Source organism: Cornus florida, unplaced genomic scaffold (assembly GCF_030987335.1).
Source record: "Cornus florida cultivar Cherokee Brave unplaced genomic scaffold, ASM3098733v1 CherokeeBrave_3.0.0_Hap2_Chr05, whole genome shotgun sequence".
NCBI classification, from domain to species: domain Eukaryota; kingdom Viridiplantae; phylum Streptophyta; class Magnoliopsida; order Cornales; family Cornaceae; genus Cornus; species Cornus florida.
Genome location: NW_026775575.1, coordinates 112,408,732 through 112,430,492, shown reverse-complemented (window position 1 = coordinate 112,430,492; position 21,761 = coordinate 112,408,732). Strand labels below are relative to the sequence as shown.

The 21,761-nt window shown below is 33.4% G+C and overlaps 4 protein-coding genes across 5 annotated transcripts; 1 reads left to right on the top strand and 3 right to left on the bottom strand.

The window, feature by feature from the left end:
• The first annotated feature begins 713 nt into the window (after nucleotides 1-713).
• LOC132308652 (B-box zinc finger protein 22-like) lies at nucleotides 714-5,011 on the top strand. The gene is made up of 3 exons (XM_059806801.1): nucleotides 714-1,133; nucleotides 2,432-2,881; nucleotides 4,360-5,011. The coding sequence occupies exons 1-3, from the start codon at nucleotides 951-953 to the stop codon at nucleotides 4,639-4,641; spliced, it is 915 nt and encodes a 304-aa protein (XP_059662784.1). The 5' UTR covers nucleotides 714-950; the 3' UTR covers nucleotides 4,642-5,011.
• A 948-nt stretch (nucleotides 5,012-5,959) lies between these two features.
• Nucleotides 5,960-10,113, bottom strand: LOC132308649 (protein VTE6, chloroplastic). The gene is made up of 5 exons (XM_059806792.1): nucleotides 9,685-10,113; nucleotides 8,962-9,215; nucleotides 7,453-7,576; nucleotides 6,813-6,917; nucleotides 5,960-6,377 (listed from the first exon to the last, which is right to left on the bottom strand). Exons 1-5 carry the CDS (start codon nucleotides 10,066-10,068, stop codon nucleotides 6,282-6,284), a joined length of 963 nt encoding a protein of 320 aa, XP_059662775.1. The 5' UTR covers nucleotides 10,069-10,113; the 3' UTR covers nucleotides 5,960-6,281.
• A 763-nt stretch (nucleotides 10,114-10,876) lies between these two features.
• Nucleotides 10,877-13,307, bottom strand: LOC132308646 (protein trichome birefringence-like 41). The gene is made up of 5 exons (XM_059806788.1): nucleotides 13,010-13,307; nucleotides 12,588-12,759; nucleotides 11,999-12,177; nucleotides 11,705-11,863; nucleotides 10,877-11,413 (listed from the first exon to the last, which is right to left on the bottom strand). Exons 1-5 carry the CDS (start codon nucleotides 13,300-13,302, stop codon nucleotides 11,080-11,082), a joined length of 1,137 nt encoding a protein of 378 aa, XP_059662771.1. The 5' UTR covers nucleotides 13,303-13,307; the 3' UTR covers nucleotides 10,877-11,079.
• Nucleotides 13,308-15,633: 2,326 nt separating this feature from the next.
• Nucleotides 15,634-21,498, bottom strand: LOC132308647 (protein trichome birefringence-like 41). 2 transcript variants are annotated; one of them, XM_059806789.1, is made up of 5 exons: nucleotides 20,988-21,498; nucleotides 19,958-20,129; nucleotides 17,037-17,215; nucleotides 16,743-16,901; nucleotides 15,634-16,111 (listed from the first exon to the last, which is right to left on the bottom strand). In XM_059806789.1, exons 1-5 carry the CDS (start codon nucleotides 21,239-21,241, stop codon nucleotides 15,820-15,822), a joined length of 1,056 nt encoding a protein of 351 aa, XP_059662772.1. In that variant the 5' UTR covers nucleotides 21,242-21,498; the 3' UTR covers nucleotides 15,634-15,819. The 2 variants fall into 2 exon arrangements, with proteins under 2 accessions (XP_059662772.1, XP_059662773.1); XM_059806790.1 differs by lacking the exon at nucleotides 19,958-20,129 and having other exon boundaries at nucleotides 20,988-21,118.
• Between the last annotated feature and the right edge of the window lie 263 nt (nucleotides 21,499-21,761).

Below are 21,761 nucleotides of genomic sequence, written 5' to 3'. Positions count from 1 at the left end.
TGACAAGAAGCCTACGAAATTAAATCATAAACTTTATATTTTAAACGGTACAAAATTATCACAGAACTAAATAATTCTTGGTAATTTTTTTTTATAAATTAAACACCTATAAAAACTTGGAAGTGTTATTTGAAAAATCCTATATGCATTAAATATCTATACAAGATGCTAGAATGAAGCCTGGGTTCAAAATATCTGAAAGTAGTTGGTCTAAATAAAACTCTTTCCAGTCACCCTCAAGATATTTAAATTTAAGTTTCATTCCAAGTGGCATCAAACGCGTCCAAGAAACGTGGGTCTAGTATAGTCTACAGTTCTTCTCTCCCCAAACCCCAAGTAAAGAAAAGTTACCTCCCTCTCTAAATCTCCTGAGTCACATGAAAGCGTAAGTAAAAGCGTAATTGATAAAAAGTGAAAAGATACGAATAGTAAAAACATGCTTATTTTGAAATAGTCAGAAGATACGGATAATAAGAACATGCTTACTTTGTAAGAACGGTATGATTAAAAATTGTGTAACTTAATTTCGAATCCAACTACCATTTCCTTTCTCTCTTGGTGTTTATTTGGAATTGGACCAATTCAATTTAGATAGATTATGTGTGAACAGGCGTGACTTAACTCCGAATCTCTTATTACTGTTCATTTGGACCGATTTGGTTTAGACAGTTACTGGCTCGTGTGTGAACCCAATAGACCGAATTCGGCCAAGGACGCCTAAAACTAAAAAATATCGCTTGGTACTCTGGTAATAAATTTGACAAACAAAGCTTGATGAAGAAGAATCACAACTTGTTCTTAAACCCTCCACTAGATTCTTCTCTTCATTTCCCTTCATTTACTGATCCTCACCCCGTAGATCTCAAACCCTAGGGTTTTCCATTTTCTCTCACCTCCGATATAAATAGAGAGAGAGAGAGAAAAGATTTATATCTAGAGAGAGAGTGGGGATGAAGATTCAGTGCAACGTTTGTGAGGTAGCGGAGGCGAAAGTTCTGTGCTGCGCGGACGAGGCGGCTCTTTGCTGGGCGTGCGATGAGAAGGTTCACGCCGCCAATAAGCTCGCAAGCAAACACCAGAGGGTTCCTCTCACTAGCTCTTCCTCGCAAATGCCTAAATGTGATATCTGTCAGGTATATTCCTCAATTCCACTTCAATTTCTTGTTTGATGATTCCAATCCATATAAATTTAATCATTCAAATATATATTTGGTATACTGTTAGTATGTGTGTATATCAAGACACACGCATATATAGTGAATATGATGTATTTAATTGAAAATAGACATATTTTCTACTGTTATAAGGATTATGCCTTTATTTGTTTTCGATCATTGTTGTATTGGTTTGATATATTTGTAAGTACTACATGACGACGGATTGTAGAGTTTAATTCATGCATTGGTTTTTGACACTGTGTTATTGTTTTAAAAATGGAAAGGGACTTTTGATATTCCGTACTTGTTGATATGGGTGAGAGGTCTTCTAAGTTGTATAATTGTTGGGATTTCATAGCCAAGTGATGATTATGTTTGATTAGTTAGGTGTCTTAAACTCATTCAATTATAATTTTTTTATTATTATTATTGTCAAAAAGTACTTATAAGTTAATCTTTTTGTCATTGTTGGAGAAATTGAGTGTTTATTATCATCCTCGAAAAACTCTTATCGGAAAATGAGAATGATATAGAAGATGCGATTAGCCAAGAAATTTTGGGGACAAATTTACAAAGAAGGGGTGGCAGTTTTCCAGATTTGTTAGCATTGCTTTCCCCATCTTTATAAACAAATTCAACATATACACACACAAATGTGTATATTGAATTTTTTTGTTTTTAGTGGCAAGATGTGACAAAATTGAAATAACTTCATTAGGGACTCTTTCATTTTACATATATTGCCCAGTTGCAATAAATATATTTTTATATGGTATACAAGTTTTCTTGTGATTCCAATGAGAGTATTATGACATTTTACTTGGTTCAAATATTGGTTGATTGTAAAATTACATAGAACTGTCGGAAAAAAAAAAATACATTTAGTCATTTTTTCGGCTATTGGTTTTGTTCACTCAGTGGTGGATTCCTGTGGTTTGGTGTGCGTTGACTGGGAAATCAGACGCACACTCGAAATGGAATTGCTGATACTCGTTTGGATTTTATTAGAGCTGCTTGAGTTGAAATATGAGCTTTTTTTTTGTCTCTCTTTTGACATTTTCACAAGTTATGTGGATATTTTCCGATTGTGACATTCAAATTTTCCCTTTTCCCACCTGAGATAATGTGGTTTTAGCTAGCCTCTCAAAAGATGTATTGCTTTTCTGCTTTGGTGGATAAACCACTCTTGGTCTCCCCACTCCCCTAGCAGGAAAATAAAAAATAGAGGAAGTTCCAGTCTTTTGTTCTGATAAGTGTATTGTCATCCCATTCAGGAAACAGTTGGCTATTTCTTCTGCCTGGAGGATCGAGCTTTACTTTGCAGGAAGTGTGATGTTGCCATACACTCAGCAAATGCCCATGTGTTAGCTCATCAGAGGTTTTTGCTGACTGGAGTAAAAGTAGGGCTTGAACCTACTAAACCTGGTCCGTCATCTTCCTCAGGAAGTCGTGCTGGTGATAAAATCTCAGAAATCTCAGAAATGGAATCTCGTTCTCTATCTAGAAGGGATAGCCCGATGTCATTGGCTGGTCAATATGACAAAGCATTACTTGGCAAGGTATTACCCGTGCAAGCTAATGGTATTATAGATTTTGTGCCAACAAAGTTGCCGTCTGCTGGTGGTTCTTCAGCTGCAAGTATCCCACAATGGCAGTTAGATGAATTTCTTGGGCTAACTGATTTTAATCAGAATTATGGCTACATTGATAATGGCTCATCCAAGGTATCATCTTAGTCATCACTACATGCTATCTTGTTAGAACTCATGCATAAATGAAGGCTGCCGTCTATCATTAATGGGTCTTTTATTTAATCACATTCCTGCTTTGAGAGTGCGAAAGAGTTTTTCAGAACATGCACTCACTGAAGTTAATCTGCATAGAGAATAATTGCCACCTATGCTGATAGCATTGCAAGATCTTTCAAGCTGTGTAGCGAATGATATTCCTTGGCCAAATGGTCCGGTTTCAAATATCAATTCTAAATCTATGTGGGCATGCGATGAATATTGCATCAGCCACACAGAATTCTCCGCTGGTTGATTTTGCCAGCACAGTTTGGCCTTAATGTTGAGTCTTGCTGGGCATGATGGCAAATGGGAGTCAACTTTAGGCTTGATAATGAAGTCTTTAAAACTGTATTGTAATCTGTGATTGTCCAAGTTCTGTGCTTGGCCAATTGGAGCTGGTGGACTAAATTGCTCTTGCCCAGAGCTTGGTTTTTTAAATTGAAGAGTTGCGAAAGTATTTTTCTGACTTGCAATTTGGAATTTGGTATTAACAAATTTATTTGGCTAAATTGATGAACTTACCCAAGGTTGTGTTAACTGTAGCTGTTGAGAAGCAGCTGATGAGCATTTGACTGGAATTTAATATACTTTTGAGCTCTTCTCTTTATTCCCTGTGATGCAAACCCTTTATATTTTAGCTGAAGAATTTAACTAAAAGTTTCACCAGAAGTCAGCGAGTCACCTTACTGGTATTAATGTTTTGGTGCTAGAATTTAATATACTTTGAGCAGATCTCTTATTCCATTGTGATGCTGCTTTTATGTTTTCACTGATGAATTACCTAAAAGTTTCACCAGAAGTCAGTGTCACCCTACTGGTGCTAAATTGCTATGTTTTGAGGGAAGTTGGAAGAGTAGTTTCCCTCGTCCCTAATGAAAGTTGCTAGCCTCATATGGTATCAAAGACTAGAAGTCGTCCTGTATGGCTTCATTTCTCACTCTTTAAGCTGTTACTATAAATAAGTCATCTGATTATTCATTGTGAACTGAGAGCTTAACTGAGCATCAAACACAGCTTCAGTGGATGTTTCTACTTACGTTGAGAATGTAATCTGCAGCCTCTGAAACAAATCCAAGCAACATTAAGCTTGGCCATTGTTTTCCGCAATGCATCATGCCTTATAGATTTCATTTTTTTATTTGGATAGTTGCCTTGAGTTCTTACATGCATTTTCATCTTAAAGGTTGATTTTATTGCTCAGTTTGTTAGGAACCTGTTTTCATAATAATTTTTTTTTTTTAACCTCCAGCAGCTGTAAACTATGTTATCCCTGTGACTGTAGGAGTCGTAGGTTTAAAAGGTTTCAGTGGTTGATGGGACTAGTTTATTATCATCTTCTCTGGGTCTGTAGCGAAAAGACAATAGCTTATGATGTCCCTAATTTTGTTTCTTTTTGCCATAAATTATTTCAGGCTGATAGTACCAAGAGTGGAGATTCTGACTGCTCCGCCATATTAAGAGCTGCAGAGGAAGAACTGGACTGTGACGACTGCTTAGGTCAGGTGCCAGATGCATCCTGGTTGGTGCCACAGATCCCTTCCCCACCTACAGCCTCGGGGCTTTACTGGCCAAAAAATTATCAGAGCCCACCTGACTCTGCAGTCTTCGTGCCTGACATATGCGTCTTGCCCACGCAGAACTCACACCATTGTCAACCAAACGGCACAAGCTTAAAAAGGCGAAGGCAATTCTAATCCATCTGCCTAAGCTCCTTTGTACTGTGGGAAATGCTGTGATGAGGGTGGCTTTCGTGGGTTCACAACCTCATCACCGTTGGATCACGTGGCTGGCATCATCAGTTGCTGTATCCAACGGTGACGAGGTTGAGAGCTCAATGAGGGCGCCCTCAACAGAGCACTGCTCTTCTGCTGTTGGGATACCTCGTAAAATAGCCTGTGCTTAGTCATCACAGTATCTTTTACTTCAATAGTTAAAGTTGTGCTAGACAATAGCTTGTGCTATTAGTCTGTCTCCACAGTATCTTTTATCTTCAATATTCAAGTTGTTTGAGCTACCACCTGTGTTAGACACTTTCTCTGTAAGTAATAATTTCTCTTACCTGTCCCTTTTTAGGCAGTTAGCTTAGATGAAAATATTGCAGTGGTATTCGAGGGTGTTGTGAATCGGATTAGGGGATTAGATACTTTTAGAATTGGCTTTGGGTTAAGAATTCTATGAAAACAAGACAAACTGGAATCAACAATATATTAGATCAGACTACTTCCGAGCAAATGGAAATCGTGTTTCAGCGATTACATTATTAGGGTAGGAATTTATGGATAAAGAAAGAAAACAAATTATTGCTTTTCCTTTTACTGTATTAATTTTAAATTCTTATAAGGGAGAAAAAATATATATACGAAAAGTAGTATCATCTACATGGAGATTTTAGTAGTTCCCTAGAACCACTTTCAATGAAATACTCTTGCCAATTGGGTTTTCAGTTCTGAAGATGTTCCTTAGACCTCTTTTTTATACTTTGAAAATCAACAAAGTTTCATGACTAGTTTTTTTTAATTTTTTTGGAAGTCAAAACAATTACTCACACACCCTACGTCCACCAAGGCTCAACCCCCGACCTCTTCTTTAGAAAAGAAGGGGTGATACCGCTAGGCCATTTGGTCCTTTTGTTTCGTAATTAGTTGAAATAATGAAATAAGGCATTTATATTTTCAACTTGAGAATTCGAAACTAACCTTGTCCCAGGAAAAAATAAAAAATAAAAAAAAACTATCCTTATACCAAATAAAAAAAATTTAAATAAAAATATATAAAAAAGAAGAAGAATAAATCTAATTTTTTATCCAAGTTAGACAGTATCTAATAGACACATAACTCCATTTTACCAATAGCGAGTAGAAAAAAGATTTCACAAGAGCCAATACATTTAACTACAAAAAAATCTTCACTCAAAACGAGTAGAAAAAACTTCCCCGATCACTACTAATCTTCATGTAAATATAACCCTTACCCCATCCATCTCCTCTCCACAAAATACATGACGAAACAATGAGAAAGCAACAATGCTGTGCAAACTATAATGGAAATGGTCAACCTGTACAAAGTCCTACTGAAGGAAAAGTTGGGCACTTTCAGAAAACAGAAACAGTAAATTGATTTTTGCTACTGAATTGAGGGGACCATTCTTCAGAGAAATGCAGCTAATACAAAGAAGGAACAACGTTGAAGAGCAAAACAACATTTTCTGGTCTCCTGCCCCATGAAGTTTCACTGTGTTATAGCATAAGTCGATCGCATGAGCTAAGATTACTAAACACCTTTCTCCAGAAGCAGTTATAAGCTTGAAGCCTCGTAGATAGGTGATTTCTTGAAGTCATGCAAACCAGTTTTGCAACACAATTTGCTGCATCATGACTGCCAATATGCTGCCCATGGATATGTTGATGATGTTGACGGCATCATTGTTTAGCTGCAAAACCAAAAAAGTGAATGACAGGGTTTGAAAATAATATTTGTGCCACTGAATTTAAAATCAAATTAAATTTATTCTAAAGCACAAGCCTTGGCAGGCCAAGTAAAGCCAGATAAGGCATGACTTGATCTGTCCCAGCAATCTGCCCAGTTTTCACCAAGCTCAGGGTTGGCCTGGGCCAAATGGCATAAAGAACTGACACCAATTCAGTTGACCCAAACCAAACCAAACCAAACCGAGTAAAAAACTGAACCTGCAGAACTTCATCAAGCCACCCTACTCATTATTGCAAGGTTCAGGGAGACTAACTGAGATTTTCTGATACGCCATTCCAGCCCAACCCAATCATGATTAGGCTGAACCAAATCATAAAGATTACAAAAGCTGATCCAGTTGCAGGAAGATCAACTGATAATTGAAATGGTCACCTACCCATCGAAAACCTTCTTTATCTTGGAGTGCAGCACCTATCACGCTCTCACCAAGATTGGCAATCTGGGAAGCTAGGACGCATATAAACATTTCAGGCACATTTATCTGTTTCCATTTTTCAAAGGAAAAAACAATTAAAACACATATTCAGTCAGCGTAAATACTGAAGATTCAAAAGTCCCATTAAGAACATATTAATAAATCATCTAAAATATAGTATTGTTCAAGCAATAACAAAAAAAAAAACAAATAGGCATATATATCCCAACAATTTGGGATTGGCTAAATGGATCTTATTTCCCCATTCAAGTCCATATAGGTCCATATCCTAGTTATATCATAGCTACAATGTGTTTCTCACTACCCACTTTGTTTTTCCATCCTCTTGACCTTGTCCCTACCTTGCTCGAATTGTATCACTTGTCCCAAGTGCAGTAAATCATCTTCACTCCATAAGGCCCAACCATCTTAAATGACTTCAATGCAGTGTTTCTCCCATCTCATCTAATGCTAATGCCCTTTCATTTATGATTATTTATAGGAAACAAGCCAAACCACACCAGGAGAAAATGATTCAAAGAATATAAGCTACAAAAACATGGCAAAAAGAAAAAAAAGAGAATTAGATGACATATAATACCTCACCCTGTAGACACCCAACAAAGGCAAGAAGAATCGAAGCTAAAAGTCCAGCAATGGTTCCCTCAACACTCACAGCCCCTTCAGTACCCCTTGGAACTACCTTAAATGTCGTCACCAGGTACCTGCATGAGAAGCACAAACACCGAAGATTCAGTTTCTTTTGATCTACTTCATTGAACATCTCATAAAGGGGTCATCAAGCTCACCACTGCTTGGACACCATAATAGGAAAATTGAGACATTTGAACACAATATTCATACAATGTTCTTTTCGAATTATGCCGGGTTAACTAAAAATTTATAAATTAACCATACAATAACAGAAGAGAATGCACACTATATTAAATAGATTGTATCAAGATGATAATTCGAAACGTGTGAACCAGATCCAGATATATCATATCTACTACTGACTTCAGGTAACAAATTTATGAACCAGATGGACACATTATATCTACTGACTTCACGTAACAACAAAGGTCACAACAGACTAAGCACTGATAGTTTATGTGGCCAATCTTGGATTTCACTACATGTTAAATACTCGGTTCAGCTCAATAAAACTTATTTCACTGCTACATCTTTCTGCTCAAAGTCCATAACTTCATCTGAAACCATATGTTGTAATATCCTCACTTACTACCTCAACCCATATTCATTCTGGTCTTCCTCTTCCTATTCTCCTTCCCCTTGCATTGCCCTCTACATGGACTACATCACTCTTTCTTACTGGTACAATTATTTGTTTTTGCTGCACATGACCAAATCACTGTAAATGATTTTTTATTTTTATTTTTATTTTTCAATTTTATCTCCATTTGGTGCTACTTAAACAATCTTACAACTATCTTCATTTTTAGTTTTATCATTTATTGTCTTTCGCACATCCATCTCTACACCAACAAGTTGTTTCTTAGTCGTACATTATTCTATAAGACAAAGGATGGCTGGTCCAAATTTTTTTTTTTAAATCTATCCATTTTTAGAGGTATATATCAATTGTACAATATGAAAGAAACACTCCTTCTTTAAACCATCTAACTTTAATTCTATGACTTATCATATCTAAATTCTCTTCTTTGTGAATAATCAAGTTTAGGTAACAAAAAAATTTGATTTTTAGACTACTCGTAACTTTTGGCCCTCGATCTTTGCTACATCCTTGTATCTCTCTTTATTGCTAATACTACATTCCATATATTAACTGATGCTAGATATGCTTCTTTTCTAAATGCATGTAGTGACACTAAAAAAGCTTAGCCTAGCATTCACATACGTAAAATCCCAATATCAGAAACCAGCATTTGTTTATAAAAAAATACATAGCTAAGATCATAATTACCAAATGCACCAACAAGGGATAGGAACTTAGGAAGGTCATTCCAAAAGCAGCTATTGGATGCCACACGCACTATCCTTGTAAACCTTTTGAAGAAGTGCACTTTTTCTTTTGAATTTTATAGATTCAAAAAATACTGAAGAGCATCAAAGGAGAAGCATAACTTACGTTGTTCTGCCATATGCCTTCCCTATCTCACTTGAGACAGTATCACTCAACTTAGTACAGAAACTAGCAACAAAACCGAGTTCCCAAAGCCGAGAAAATGCATTTCCACCAACTCCATATATTCTAAGAAAAGCACAAACGCAACCAGCCACACTGGAACCTATCACACTTCCTGGTCCTCTTCTTCCTTTCTTTTTCTCAGCAATCCCTTGAGCCTCCTTTTGAGCCATTTTCACCTTTGTCGCTGCCGTTCCCTAACAGATTTAATCACATCCAAAATCATTGACCCCCATTCACTGATCAGAAATTCAATCATTTTTGTTAACAGTTTGCATATGTATTTTCCACAAATTTTCTCTCCCTTTGCTTTCTAATAACTTAATTTCCTTTTTCTTTTTGATAATTAACAACACAGACACTTGCAATCTTGCATCCCAACAGGGACTTGAACCCTGCACTATAATGAAAGTGTGCCTAGATCGCCAATGAAAATTCTCAGTTAAAACCCATAAACAACTTCAAAAGAAATGTATAGCATACAGAAGAAAATAATCAGATTCTATGACTTACAATGACAGAATTTTTTAATATATTCATACCAATCTTATTCACGAATGAACAAATCTCAAAAATCACAATCATATTAAATACCCATATACATAAGAACGTGTAACTCATAATGGCATATACACAAATCCTTATATATGGTATAGATAGACTTACAATGACGAAATAGGTGGCGACGAGAAGAAACCCAGAGGGCCCAAAAGCGCGCCATGTGAGAGTGCCAAGCAAGAAGGCGGTCCCAATGCCGGAGAGAGACAACCCAGATACGAGAAGCGGAGAACCCACAACGAAGATCGCGAGATTGCAGAGGAGAGCGGATTGCCAAGAGGGAGGCGAAGATTGGGCCAAATCTATTGCTCTCTGAACGAACCCTAGAGCAGAGGTGTTTGCTTGAGCTTTGACCACCATTTTTGGAGTTCTGAAAGTTGGAGTTGGATTGAGATTTAGGGTTTGTGACAAGAGTTTCGATTGTTGATGATTGTGGAAAAGTGGAAGTAATTGGGGTGGTTTGAGCATCTTCAGAGTTGCCAAAGAGGCCATATTTCAAAGTTGGGAGCTTTTTCTGGAGTGTGGACTGACTAACGGAATAAGGTGGAAAATCCAAATTTGGTGCCCAATGGGTCGGGTACCCATTTGAGGGAAGGGGTCTACTTCATTCAGGGCAAGTAGGACGAATCAAACGAATTGGGTCTGGTATGCAATTATGTGAGTGTAATATTATTCTTTTTATAAAAAAAAAAAAAGAAAAAAAAGTGTAATATTATTACTGTATTTCTTAAAATAATAATTTGAACATTAGTTTAAATTAGACTGGACCGGCTACCAAATGATAAATAGTCCATCTAGTAATTTTTCATTATTGAAGTGTTTTGAAATTATTAAAAACTTGAGTTAATAAATGTCAACAAATGTGTTTGATGATTATTAAGAACTCAAGTTAATTTCCATTTATGCAAGTAAATTATGGAATCGTTAGTGAGTGATAATTAACTATAAGTTATAGATCTTCCAATGTTTCATTTCACAAATAAATTTGTACAATTTTTTTTTAATTAGAATTTTTTTCCAACCGTTTAGACACGTTTATTTTCTTAGCGGTTGGATATATATATATATATATTTCAATTTACTGTTATGAGTGGTTAAATAATTAATCTGTTTTTTAAAAGTATAAGAAAATTATTCAAATATTTTTTAGTACGTAGTAATTTTTTTTTATTACTATCTGAGATAACAAATTAAAACTTTATTGGTAAAGTTGAAGTTTGAGAGTTTTAAAATTGTTAGGGAAATATTTACTAAAAAATTGATTTGATTTGAAAATCTCTATAGGATGTACAACTGATAATGAAAAAGAAAATACTATATGACATATCATAAATTTTCCCCATTAACCATACACAGAAAATAAAGTCAAATAGGTACCACATCTCCACCTAAGAATGTCAACAACTAATAAATCATAATAGCCTCACCTTAACTAATGCAACACTTGTATTTTCTCAGCCATTGAAGTTTACATGCTACAAATTGATAAATTAATTAATTAATTTATAGCTGATAATTAAATTTATCTTCTTGGCGTACGGTACCATTAATGTACATTGCATATAAGAGTTGATTCCAAGTATCAGGGACACCAGCGAGACACCAATGGCTACAATCGTTTCCCCTCTTCCCAGCGATGCCATAAGTGGATGGATGTCCGTCTTTTCTTAGCTCTGAAAGTGTCGTCACGTCGAGCAATTTGGCCGGCATCACCATGTTCCTAATCACATTTTTCACCACCTCCGCCGCGGGTATTGAACCACCGGGATATATTGAACCAGTTAGTGGTTGGGTTTGTCCCACACAAGTTGCCTTTGGTTCATTCCATTCGTTACCACTGCTCAGTGAGAAAAATAAAAAATAAAAAAATGTTATATAATGAATTTACATAACTTATATATGCATGTAAGGAATTAAAGATGCCTTTTGATGAGATTTTGATCTTTTTGATGTTGTGAATAGATTTAAGAGTAGATCTTATTCACTGCATCGAAAGTATAAGAAATAAAAATCCCTTCAACTATATATCTTGATTTGAAAAATAAGTCTAAATAATGTTATTCATTTAATAATAGCACCGAATGGTACGTGTAGAAGTGACAATAATATTAAGAAAGAAAGGTCATACTTGAAGTGGGTAGGAGAGATGCCTTGAAAAAATACTTGAGTGAATTTAGGATCAATATTAGAGTCCACCCACTTCGCCCATGTAGTTAGTCCCTCCTTAAAAGCAGCCAAACGATCCATGTCTCTGTATAGCTTATCTCCTATTTGAATGTAGTCCCATCTGAAACTCAATGCAACATATATGCATATATGCATGCCACAAATTAAGTAGAAAACATTACCATAAATTAATTTTAAAAACATGTACATACAATGTATGTATATGTGTGTGTGTTTATGAATATATACAACTCACGGTTTAATGGTTCCATTGTGGAGCCACCAGTGCCAGGTATTGAAGATGAGCATGTCGAAGCCTTTCCATGCTTTGCCACTAATGTTGATGGAATCTAGCTTTAGAACCACTCCTATCTTCTCTTTGACTAGATCCACTAGAAATTCATTCCGATTTAACATCACTGAAATATTATAATTCTGCAAATCTCACATACACTTGATTAGTATCCAAAATATATTATATGTTATGTTTGGGAATATTGAATTGGTTCGGCAAACATAACACACAGATAACACACAAGTGAATTTTGATCTAATAAAATTAATTTGGGAAGGAAGAGCAGTCAAAAGTGTTAAGAACAAGACCGTGTAGGGCCGAACACTTGTATTTCTTTTTGTTTTATGATTTGTTATTTACTTATTTGTGATCGAATCTCCATGTCAGTTTGTTATTTGCTTTCGCTTTCTCAGAGGAGAGAGATTAATTCTGACAGCTAAAGAATTGAAGTCTTAATTTTAAAGAATTAAATATAACCTGTAAAATGTTGCAACAGCAGTTATATCATACACACACACACATATATATATATAGAGAGAGAGAGACTCACTGGTAACATAAACATGGAGAGAATGCCTTTCTTGCCAATGGTGAAGTTTGATTGGGGCACTGCAGCATGCAGCATGCATGCTAGTGACTGCCATTGATTAAGACTGAGGGAGTCCCCTACAAACAATATTTTCTTGCCCCTCATCTTCGTCAAGAAATCCAGGCCGTTAAATCTGTACGTGCCGGGATGAATTACAAATTAAAACATCCATCTTATCATCTTACTCCATAAATCAATGCACATGCAAATGATTTCTATAAATAAATAAAATAAAATAAAAAACTCAGTGTTTTCATTCATTGGATCGAAATTTGAATGTATATTAGTAGCATTTTCTTTGCATAAAATATCTATTCGAATTCGAACACCCTATCAGAGCTCTTAGATTATATTTAGGATAGAACCATTAGTGTACTAAGTACCTTGGCAATTCACATGCATTGGGCTTCCATTTGTATTTGAGATAGAGTTTATCTGGGCGTCCGTTGCCTTCGCAGTCGAACTGTGGCTCAATGAACGGACAGATGGACTTATTGTAGAGAGGATACGTATCATCATAAACCCAACTCCCTTGGAAGAAATCACAGCCGTCCAATTCTGATCGTTTTATGTTACCAAAATGCTCCACTTGTTTAGCACAACATAACTGGTGAAGACATGAAAGCACAAAAACAGAGCATGCAAGAGAGCTTATTTTTTGAAACGCATGACCCATTTGGATAAAATATGTAACAAAATGGTAGGTGATGGGTCATTTATAGAGTCTTGGATTGGCTTTTAAAAAAGGAAAGGTTCTTCCTTTTAAGGAAAGCATTCTTTTTCACTCAGTGCTGTTTGCTTAGAACTTCCCTTTCATGTCAGTAGTTAGAACTTCGGATTCATATTACCAACTCCTTTTTGATTGTGTCGTTTAAAATTACTAATTTTTTCTTTATATTTAAATATATATATATATATATATATATATAATCAAGTTAAAATTTTGTCATGTATAGAAATTTTATACTATCTTGAAAAAAAAAAAAAAAAAAAATTAAAATTTTCATATAAAGTACCTATAATTCCTGAAATTACTCACTTTTTTTCCAGTAAATCGTTGATTGTACATGAATGTACTTCATGGGAAAAAAAAATCGTGGAACTTTTCTAGTTTGTCTTTTTATTTATTTTTATTACAATTGGACAATTTTAAATAACTTGTTATATATTTTAGAAAATTGCTTATGATGATGGCAGTCAAAATTATGTGTTTTTTTTTGTTGTCATTGTAAATTGATATTAACTACAAATTGAAGATTAAACTCGAGTTCATTTTCATAATTGACAATACAAGTATTTTACTAAGCATCAAACACATTTATCTACCAAATAGACAATATCTTAGTTGGTAGAAATTCTTCACTTCAAAGAGAGGTCGAGTGTCCGAATAAATAAATTAAATGGACTAGTTAATAAATTGATGCTATATACCAAATTAGAGACTCCACAGGACAGAAATCTCACACCAAAAAAAATTAAATCTTCTATACCAGTCAAATAAAATTTATAATAAGTTGATTTAAAAATAGAAAAATTCAGATATAAGAGGTACTCAAATGGACTATATATTGTCATCTCATATATTTTATGATATATAAAATACTATTTTCCTTTATGTGGTGATCCTTACTTATACTCAATTTTTTTTTTTTTTTTCCCTGATACATAATTACTTATACTCAACTACTACTTAATTTTACCATTCACGCAATGGTCAAATTAAATCTCACACCAAAAAAAAATTAAATCTTCTATACCAGTCAAATAAAATTTATAATAAGTTGATTTAAAAACAGAAAAATTCTGATATAAGAGGTACTCAAATGGAATATGTATTGTCATCTCATATATTTTATGATATATAAAATATTATTTTCCTTTATGCGGTGATCCTTACTTATACTCTGTTTTTTTTTTTTTCCTGATACATAATTACTTATACTCAACTACTACTTAATTTGACCATTCACGCAATGGTGATATATCCTTATACTCAACTATTACAACTACTAATACTATATTACACCATTTACGTACGCATTTTAACATCATCCAATTATTGATCAGTAAGATGGCTATTAATTTATGCAGAAAATGGACTCATTTCTCCATTTGAAAATGTGTTTAATTTATATCCCATTCAACTCATTCTCTTAATGCATATATACTGGCTTTACTATAATTAAAAAATAGGGTAAAGTGTAAAAAAACACTCCTTCAATTATGTCTAAATTTGCAAATAACCCCCCTGAACTATGTTTTGTACGTAAAATCCTCTAAACTATCACATTTATTTGTAAAAAGTCCCATTGTCTTACCTATTTTTCATTAAATCACCATAATATCATTTCTTATTGAATTACACTTGGATATATTTTTCTTGTTAAAATAAATTATGAAAAAAATTCATACTAATTGGATGAAATATTCTCTATTAAATTTGCATAGGTTTGCCTTTGATTTTTTAAATTAATTATTTAAATAAAAATCTTAAATAGAAAATTTTGAAACAATTTAAGTAATTTCTTAATTTTCATGAATATATTGCATTAAAAAGAATATTTTTTATTTACGTAATTTATTAATTTTCATGAATATTGTTTGAAAAAGAAGATATTTTTTATACTAATTTTTTTTAAAATGAGTATAATAAGTTTTATTATAATAAGTTAATCATTTTAGAAAATGATAGTTACAAATCAATTTATTTGTTTTTCATTTTTATAATCAATTAATACTCATTATAAAATTAAGGTAAATGGTAAAATTAATATTTAAATAAGAGAAAATATAATAAAAAATAATTTAATAAGAAATGACAAATTTAATAAGAAAGGGTAAAATAGTCTTTTGCGATGTATTTGTACTTAATTGTAACAAATTAATAATTTAGGGGGGTTAATTACAAAAAGCCAATAGTTTAGGGATTTTTTTTTTGCACTTTACCCTAAAAATTATTGGGTTTATACCATGTAAATGGGCATTGCTTCAAATGAAACTCACCAAATGGCATTGCAATAATGATCTTTTATTCATTCAAATAATCAATGGTTTAATCATCAATGACTTCCTTTCAAGAATGAGGAGTATTGACACGGAGAGGGAAACTTACAACCGAATGGAGAGCCAATTAAGCAATATTGGAACCCCTTAATTTGGATCCCATTCGCATTCGATTTTAAGTTTCACTAAATTAATCAAGAATAAAATTGTAAAGTATTTCATTCCAAGTATCGGGAACTCCGGCAAGACACCAATGGCTGCAATCCTTTCGGCCTGTCAACCCGTAAAGAGAAGGGTGTCCATCTTTTCTTAGCTGAGAAAGGTTGGTAATGTCCAGCAATGTCACTGGTTTTTTGATCTTGCTTAGCACCCTCTTCAGCACGCCTAATGCAACTGGGGGTCCTCCCGGATATGTTGACCCAAGCAAAGGTTGGGTCTGTCCTATGCATGTCTTTACACTCGCTTCATTCCACTCACTCCCACTGAATACATCATATTATTGTAGAACATAAGAATTACACAATGAGAACAGTGATTATATAAATAAGCAATTAATACAAAGAGAGAGAAAGACAATTCTAGTGTCAAAACACTTTGATGGAAGCATATATATATGTTAATTTCTTCTTGGTGTCATTTGGTTCTCATTATGTTGAGAGCTCTCTCCATTTTCAAGGTAGTTTTTTTTTTTTTTTTTGAAAAATTAAAGGTTATCATACTATCTGAATTAATGCGTGACTTTTTTTTTTTTTTTTAATTATGTAAGAAGGAATTGGGGATTCAAAATATTTATAAAAAATTTATCGAGTTTACTCATTTTCATCTCATCACATGTGAGTGTGAGTACAGTTTTCATACCAAGCAGTATTTTTGTACAATTTTCTAATTTTAAAATATTTAAAAATAAAAAATTATTTTTTGAGTGACAAATTAGTGTTGTGTTGGGGGCCTATTAAAAGCAATGATGTGTCAAAATGCTCCAAATTGATATTTCCAGCATCCAATTGGAACCCACTTAGGGATTTCAAGGACATCAATGGAACTTAATTTTGTTAGTTAAACTAGTTTTAAAAATAAAAAATAAAAAATAAAAAAAAGCCATTAAATTCTTACTTGTAGTGAGATGGAGAAATCCCTTGGAAAAAAACCATAGTTTTACTAGGATCAACTTTTGAGTCCACCCAATTGGCCCATGTTGTTAGCCCCTTCTCGAATGCAACCATCCTGTCCATGTCTTTGATTAAACGGTTACCAATTTCAATATAATCCCATCTGCAAAATCACAACACTTTACTACCAATTCTACTTTCATTACATTGGAAATTATGAATACATATATATATATATATATATATATATATATATGATCTAGAGAGAGTAGTAGTAGATGTTTTTTTTTGAACATACGGTTGAGTTGGTCCACTTCTGTACCACCAATGCCACGTATTGAAGATGAGCGTGTCAATCCCTTGCCATAGCTTGCTGCCATTCTCAATTGAGTCAAGTTTCAACACTCTACCAATCTTTTCCCTTACTACATCCACTAAGTACACTGTGTGATGAAGCATCACTTTAACTCCATAATCCTGCAATGCCATCCATATATACATCTTTAGTGTCAATCATATTATTACTAGTCTAGTAATATGAATGTGTACATGTATGTATATGTCCTCCACAAGAAAAATAGTATATCACAAATAATTGTTATCATCAGAATTTTATTTTAAAACAAAATACTAGTAGCATAGACGAGTAAACTATTGCATATAAGGGGTAAACTTGTGTATTGCAGAGAATATTATATATCCTGATACATTAGAATCATTCAAGCCTTGAGATGAATTGAATTAGTTCTCCAGGCAAATATATATATATATAAATAATCAATTTTATATCTCTATTTTTGTGTAATCAAAAGAGTGTACCACCTCAAATCAAATATATATGTCCCCACTACATATGATCATGATTTTCTATAAAAACCAGGTCCCTACACCATCGCATTACGGTTCATATGGAGTGACGGGGATTATTCGACTTTATTGTTATATATTAATGTGAATATAAGTTAAATTCTCACACCAATTAATGATAGACATCATCATTTGTTATAAAAGGGTCCAGGCATATATGTCCCTTGAATGCATCAATGGGAGACTCGCTTCAATGCATCTAAGAGATGTGAATATATCGGCCCCTTTTTTCTACTCTTTCTTTGTGTGTATCTATCACGGCTCTTAAGAGAAAGGGACATGGTTGACAAAAAGAAATAGATTAGTTACCTAACATCCTCTTGTTAATGTGTTGCGTAATCAGCACAAAAGGATTGGGTACTCCCTTACATTTTTCCTTCTTAACATCAAAATCAACTCATTGCATTTGGACAATTTTGGACAGGGCTATGCCCTTTTGGAGTTTTTGCACTCTCCATTCGATAATACAGCTGGATAATAGACTTGCATGAGATGGAATCCAACCCACCAAAAACAATGGTTGTGTCCATCATCTCTTACCAAACCTAAAACAAAAAAAAAAAAAAAAAGGCAGCTGGAATGGAGCAAAGGTTGACTCGATTAAACATTGACAAAAGGTTTTGTGTAACATGGTCTGTCTGTTTTGATTTAAGTTCCATACCATAATCATTGAGTTGCAGGAATCATAATAAAACTATCACATGACCATCAACACATACACATCAATATTAAAACCATTTAATTTTTAGATCCAGTACTTGGTCCATTTCTATCTATATCACTACACCGACTAATCATCCGTGTGTTGTCACAGTTCACAGCTGGGATAAAAGTCAAAAGTAAATTTGTTTTTTCGTTCATGTGTTTTTATTGTCACAAGATTAACATACTTTGGTTCTAATTAAAATGTGCCTGCGAAATAAAAATTAAATAAAAATCAATCCAACTCATATAATCTCCTATAGTACTAGTCATTCATCAAGGATATATGAGTACGTAAATTCAAAATTCAGTAAAGAGACGTGTGATAAAGGATGATTTATGAGAAAGGGATCCACTAACCTCTTTTATTATCTTGTTGGTAAAGAGACACAATACTTTGTTTTTTAATAATTAAAAAGTCCCAATCTTTAAAAGTATGACCACATCTAAATCAACCAAATTGATATTACAAAACGACACAATCTTTAAAAAGTATGACACGTCTTACTCAACCAAGGACGAACTTTATTTATATGGTCTCATTATTCAATTTTAATAAAACAAATTATACTTTAAGATTGTATAGTTTAAGCTAATAATTTAATAAACATGCCATGAGGTTTCAATCTAGAGCATGATACCAATTCGAATTGATCTGAAACCGTACACATTTTGTTAGTTTTAGATTTTAGTTTCTAATCCAAATCTTAAAATGGCTAGATACAATTTTTTTTAACAATATATATGGTTCTTAGATCCATTTTCAGAGCTGGGCCAAGGGACAGAAAATCAACAAGTATGACAAATATAATTTTTTTTGAATAAGAAGGCAAACAAAAAAAATAGTTATAAAATAATATGCTAAAAAATAAGTACCCTAAAAAAATATACTTGACAAATATAAGAATCAAAATATTAATTAATAATATTTTAATTTAATATTATCACAAATATCATCTATAAAAAGAAAAAAAAGGAAAAATGGTACAATACATAATTATACATAAATGAAAAAAGAAATTTTTTGAAAAAGAAACAAAAAAATATATGGTGTACTTGAAGAAGAAGGATATATATAACTTTTTTTAAAAAAGAAAATTAGAGGAATTTGAAAATTTTAGGAGGGGGAGGACTATTTAAAATTATCATATATTAGAAAATGAAGAATATATGTACTTGAAGAAGAGAAATATATATGAAAAAAGAATTTTTTTTCAAAAAAGAAACAAAAATTAGAAAAGGAAAAATATATGGTGTAATATATGTAACTTTTTTTATTAAAAAAAAAAGAAAAGAAAAGAAATTAGAGGAATTTGAAAATTTTAAGGGGGTACCATTTAAAATTACTACAAAAATATATACAAATGTATAGTAGGTTAGAGCAAGGGCTGAGTTACGTGCTTCTTGGAAGCAACTTAATTGGCTCCGCCCAGCACCTAATAGTCCCCTAATCTTCTTTCTTAGATCCATTTTTCAGAATCTAGATTTGTATATAAAAAATCTTCTAATTAGGAAGGAGTACAACTAAGCTAGTAATAAATTAATAACCATTTTTAAATAATTCAACACATTTATATTATTATATATAAATACATATATATGCATGCTGAAGGTTAATAGTAGAAATAAATGAAATAGGGTGGTGCCTACCGTGAAAGTGAATACGGAGACATCTTCTCTTGCTGTGAGAGTGTATGTTGCATTGGGCACGGCAGCGTGAAGCATGCATGTGAATGATTGCCATTGGTTTCGGCTTAATGAATCTCCTACAAACATTATTCTTTTCCCTCTATATCTCTTCAAAAACTCTTCACCATCAAATCTATCCAAAATTTAAAATACCAAAAGTTAAAATAGTGCAAGTATAAAAAACATTTTAGGCCGGTTTCACATACTAATTGGTATTTAAATTTGAGCTAATATTATATTTAGAATTACTGATATTAATTTAGATTATTCATAATATATCATATATATATTTTTTTTTTGGCACAAACCCATATCACTAAATTGATGATAAAAATTAAAAATGGTGATATTGTAGTAAGAAAAACTAAATTAATTTTTGAATTTCTCAAAATAAATTTTATTTCTATTTTTACCAAGTCACATTTGTTTCTATAGATATAGGTCAATCTTTTAATAATTTTTCGTTATTAAACATGATTCTAAGTTTTACCAAAAATTATGAATGTATGGTGAACTTAGAATTATGAATGTGTGGGTGTGGGATTAGCTCTCAAACAACATCATTATACTCAACAAAAGTAATTGAAAAAGGGTAAATAAATAAAATAAAAGAAAAAAGAAAATAAATAGAAGTCATAAGTGCACAAAGCCAAAAGTAATTGAAAAAGGGTAAAGAAATAAAATAAAATAAAAAGGAAAAGAAATTGAAGTCATAAGTGCACAAAGCGTCTCACAAGACAAAGACATCCCATCTGGCAAGTGGCAACCCGTGACCTAATGTGATGACAGTATAAATGATTCCTTTTTCACATAGAGAGAAAGGAGAAGAATCAATTTCGCGATTAACTTTTAACATCATTATCAACCACTCAAAATCTCAATCCACCGTCAATAGCTTAACGGTGATAATGATGCATCAACAGAGAAGCTACATGTAGATGACCAACAGGTGAAGGGAAAGAAAAAACTAACCGGAGAGAATATACATTACCTTGCTAACTCGCAATCCTGGGGCCGCCATCTGTACTTTAGATATGTCTTGTCCGGACGGCCGTTGGACTGGCAATTGAACTCCGGCTGAATGAAAGGACACGTGGCCGGAGAGTAGAGAGGGTAGGACGCGTCGACGGTCCATCTCCCTTGGAAGAAATCACAGTCACCTACACACTTCTCTACATTTGCTAGTTGAACAGCAACAACAATGAGCAGCAAAGAGAGAGTACTGCAATCAACCCATAAACCCATCTCTCCAGAATTTACCCAGAGAAAGAAACATAGGGCTCTAGAGAGAGAGAGAGAGGACAAAGAATGTCACATATATATATAGATATACATATATATGTACATATTTGATAGGAATGAATGTGGTAAGGGATTAGTGGTCCATGATTTGCTTCTTAAATGTAGAATGTTTGGTGGGTGATTTGTGAAATCTGCTCACTAAAATGGGCGGGGTATATAGAGTAAGTAATTTGATTACTTTCAATGCCCAAAACTGGAAAATAAATGAGATAGTACAATATGTCTCGCCGTGATTAATTTTTGACGGCCCAATCAGATAGATTAGTGTTGGATGGTTGGACAAGTATCGTCTTTACATCTCTTTCTGTAACGTTTATGCTTAGATTTTTGTGGCGGAACAGAGTTGCCAAAATGACAACTCTCACATTTTGGAAATCAGTACATGGTCTGCACCATGTCATTAATTTGGTGGTCTATTCCCCCATAAATATTAATGTTCAAATTTTATTTTATTTTTTATACA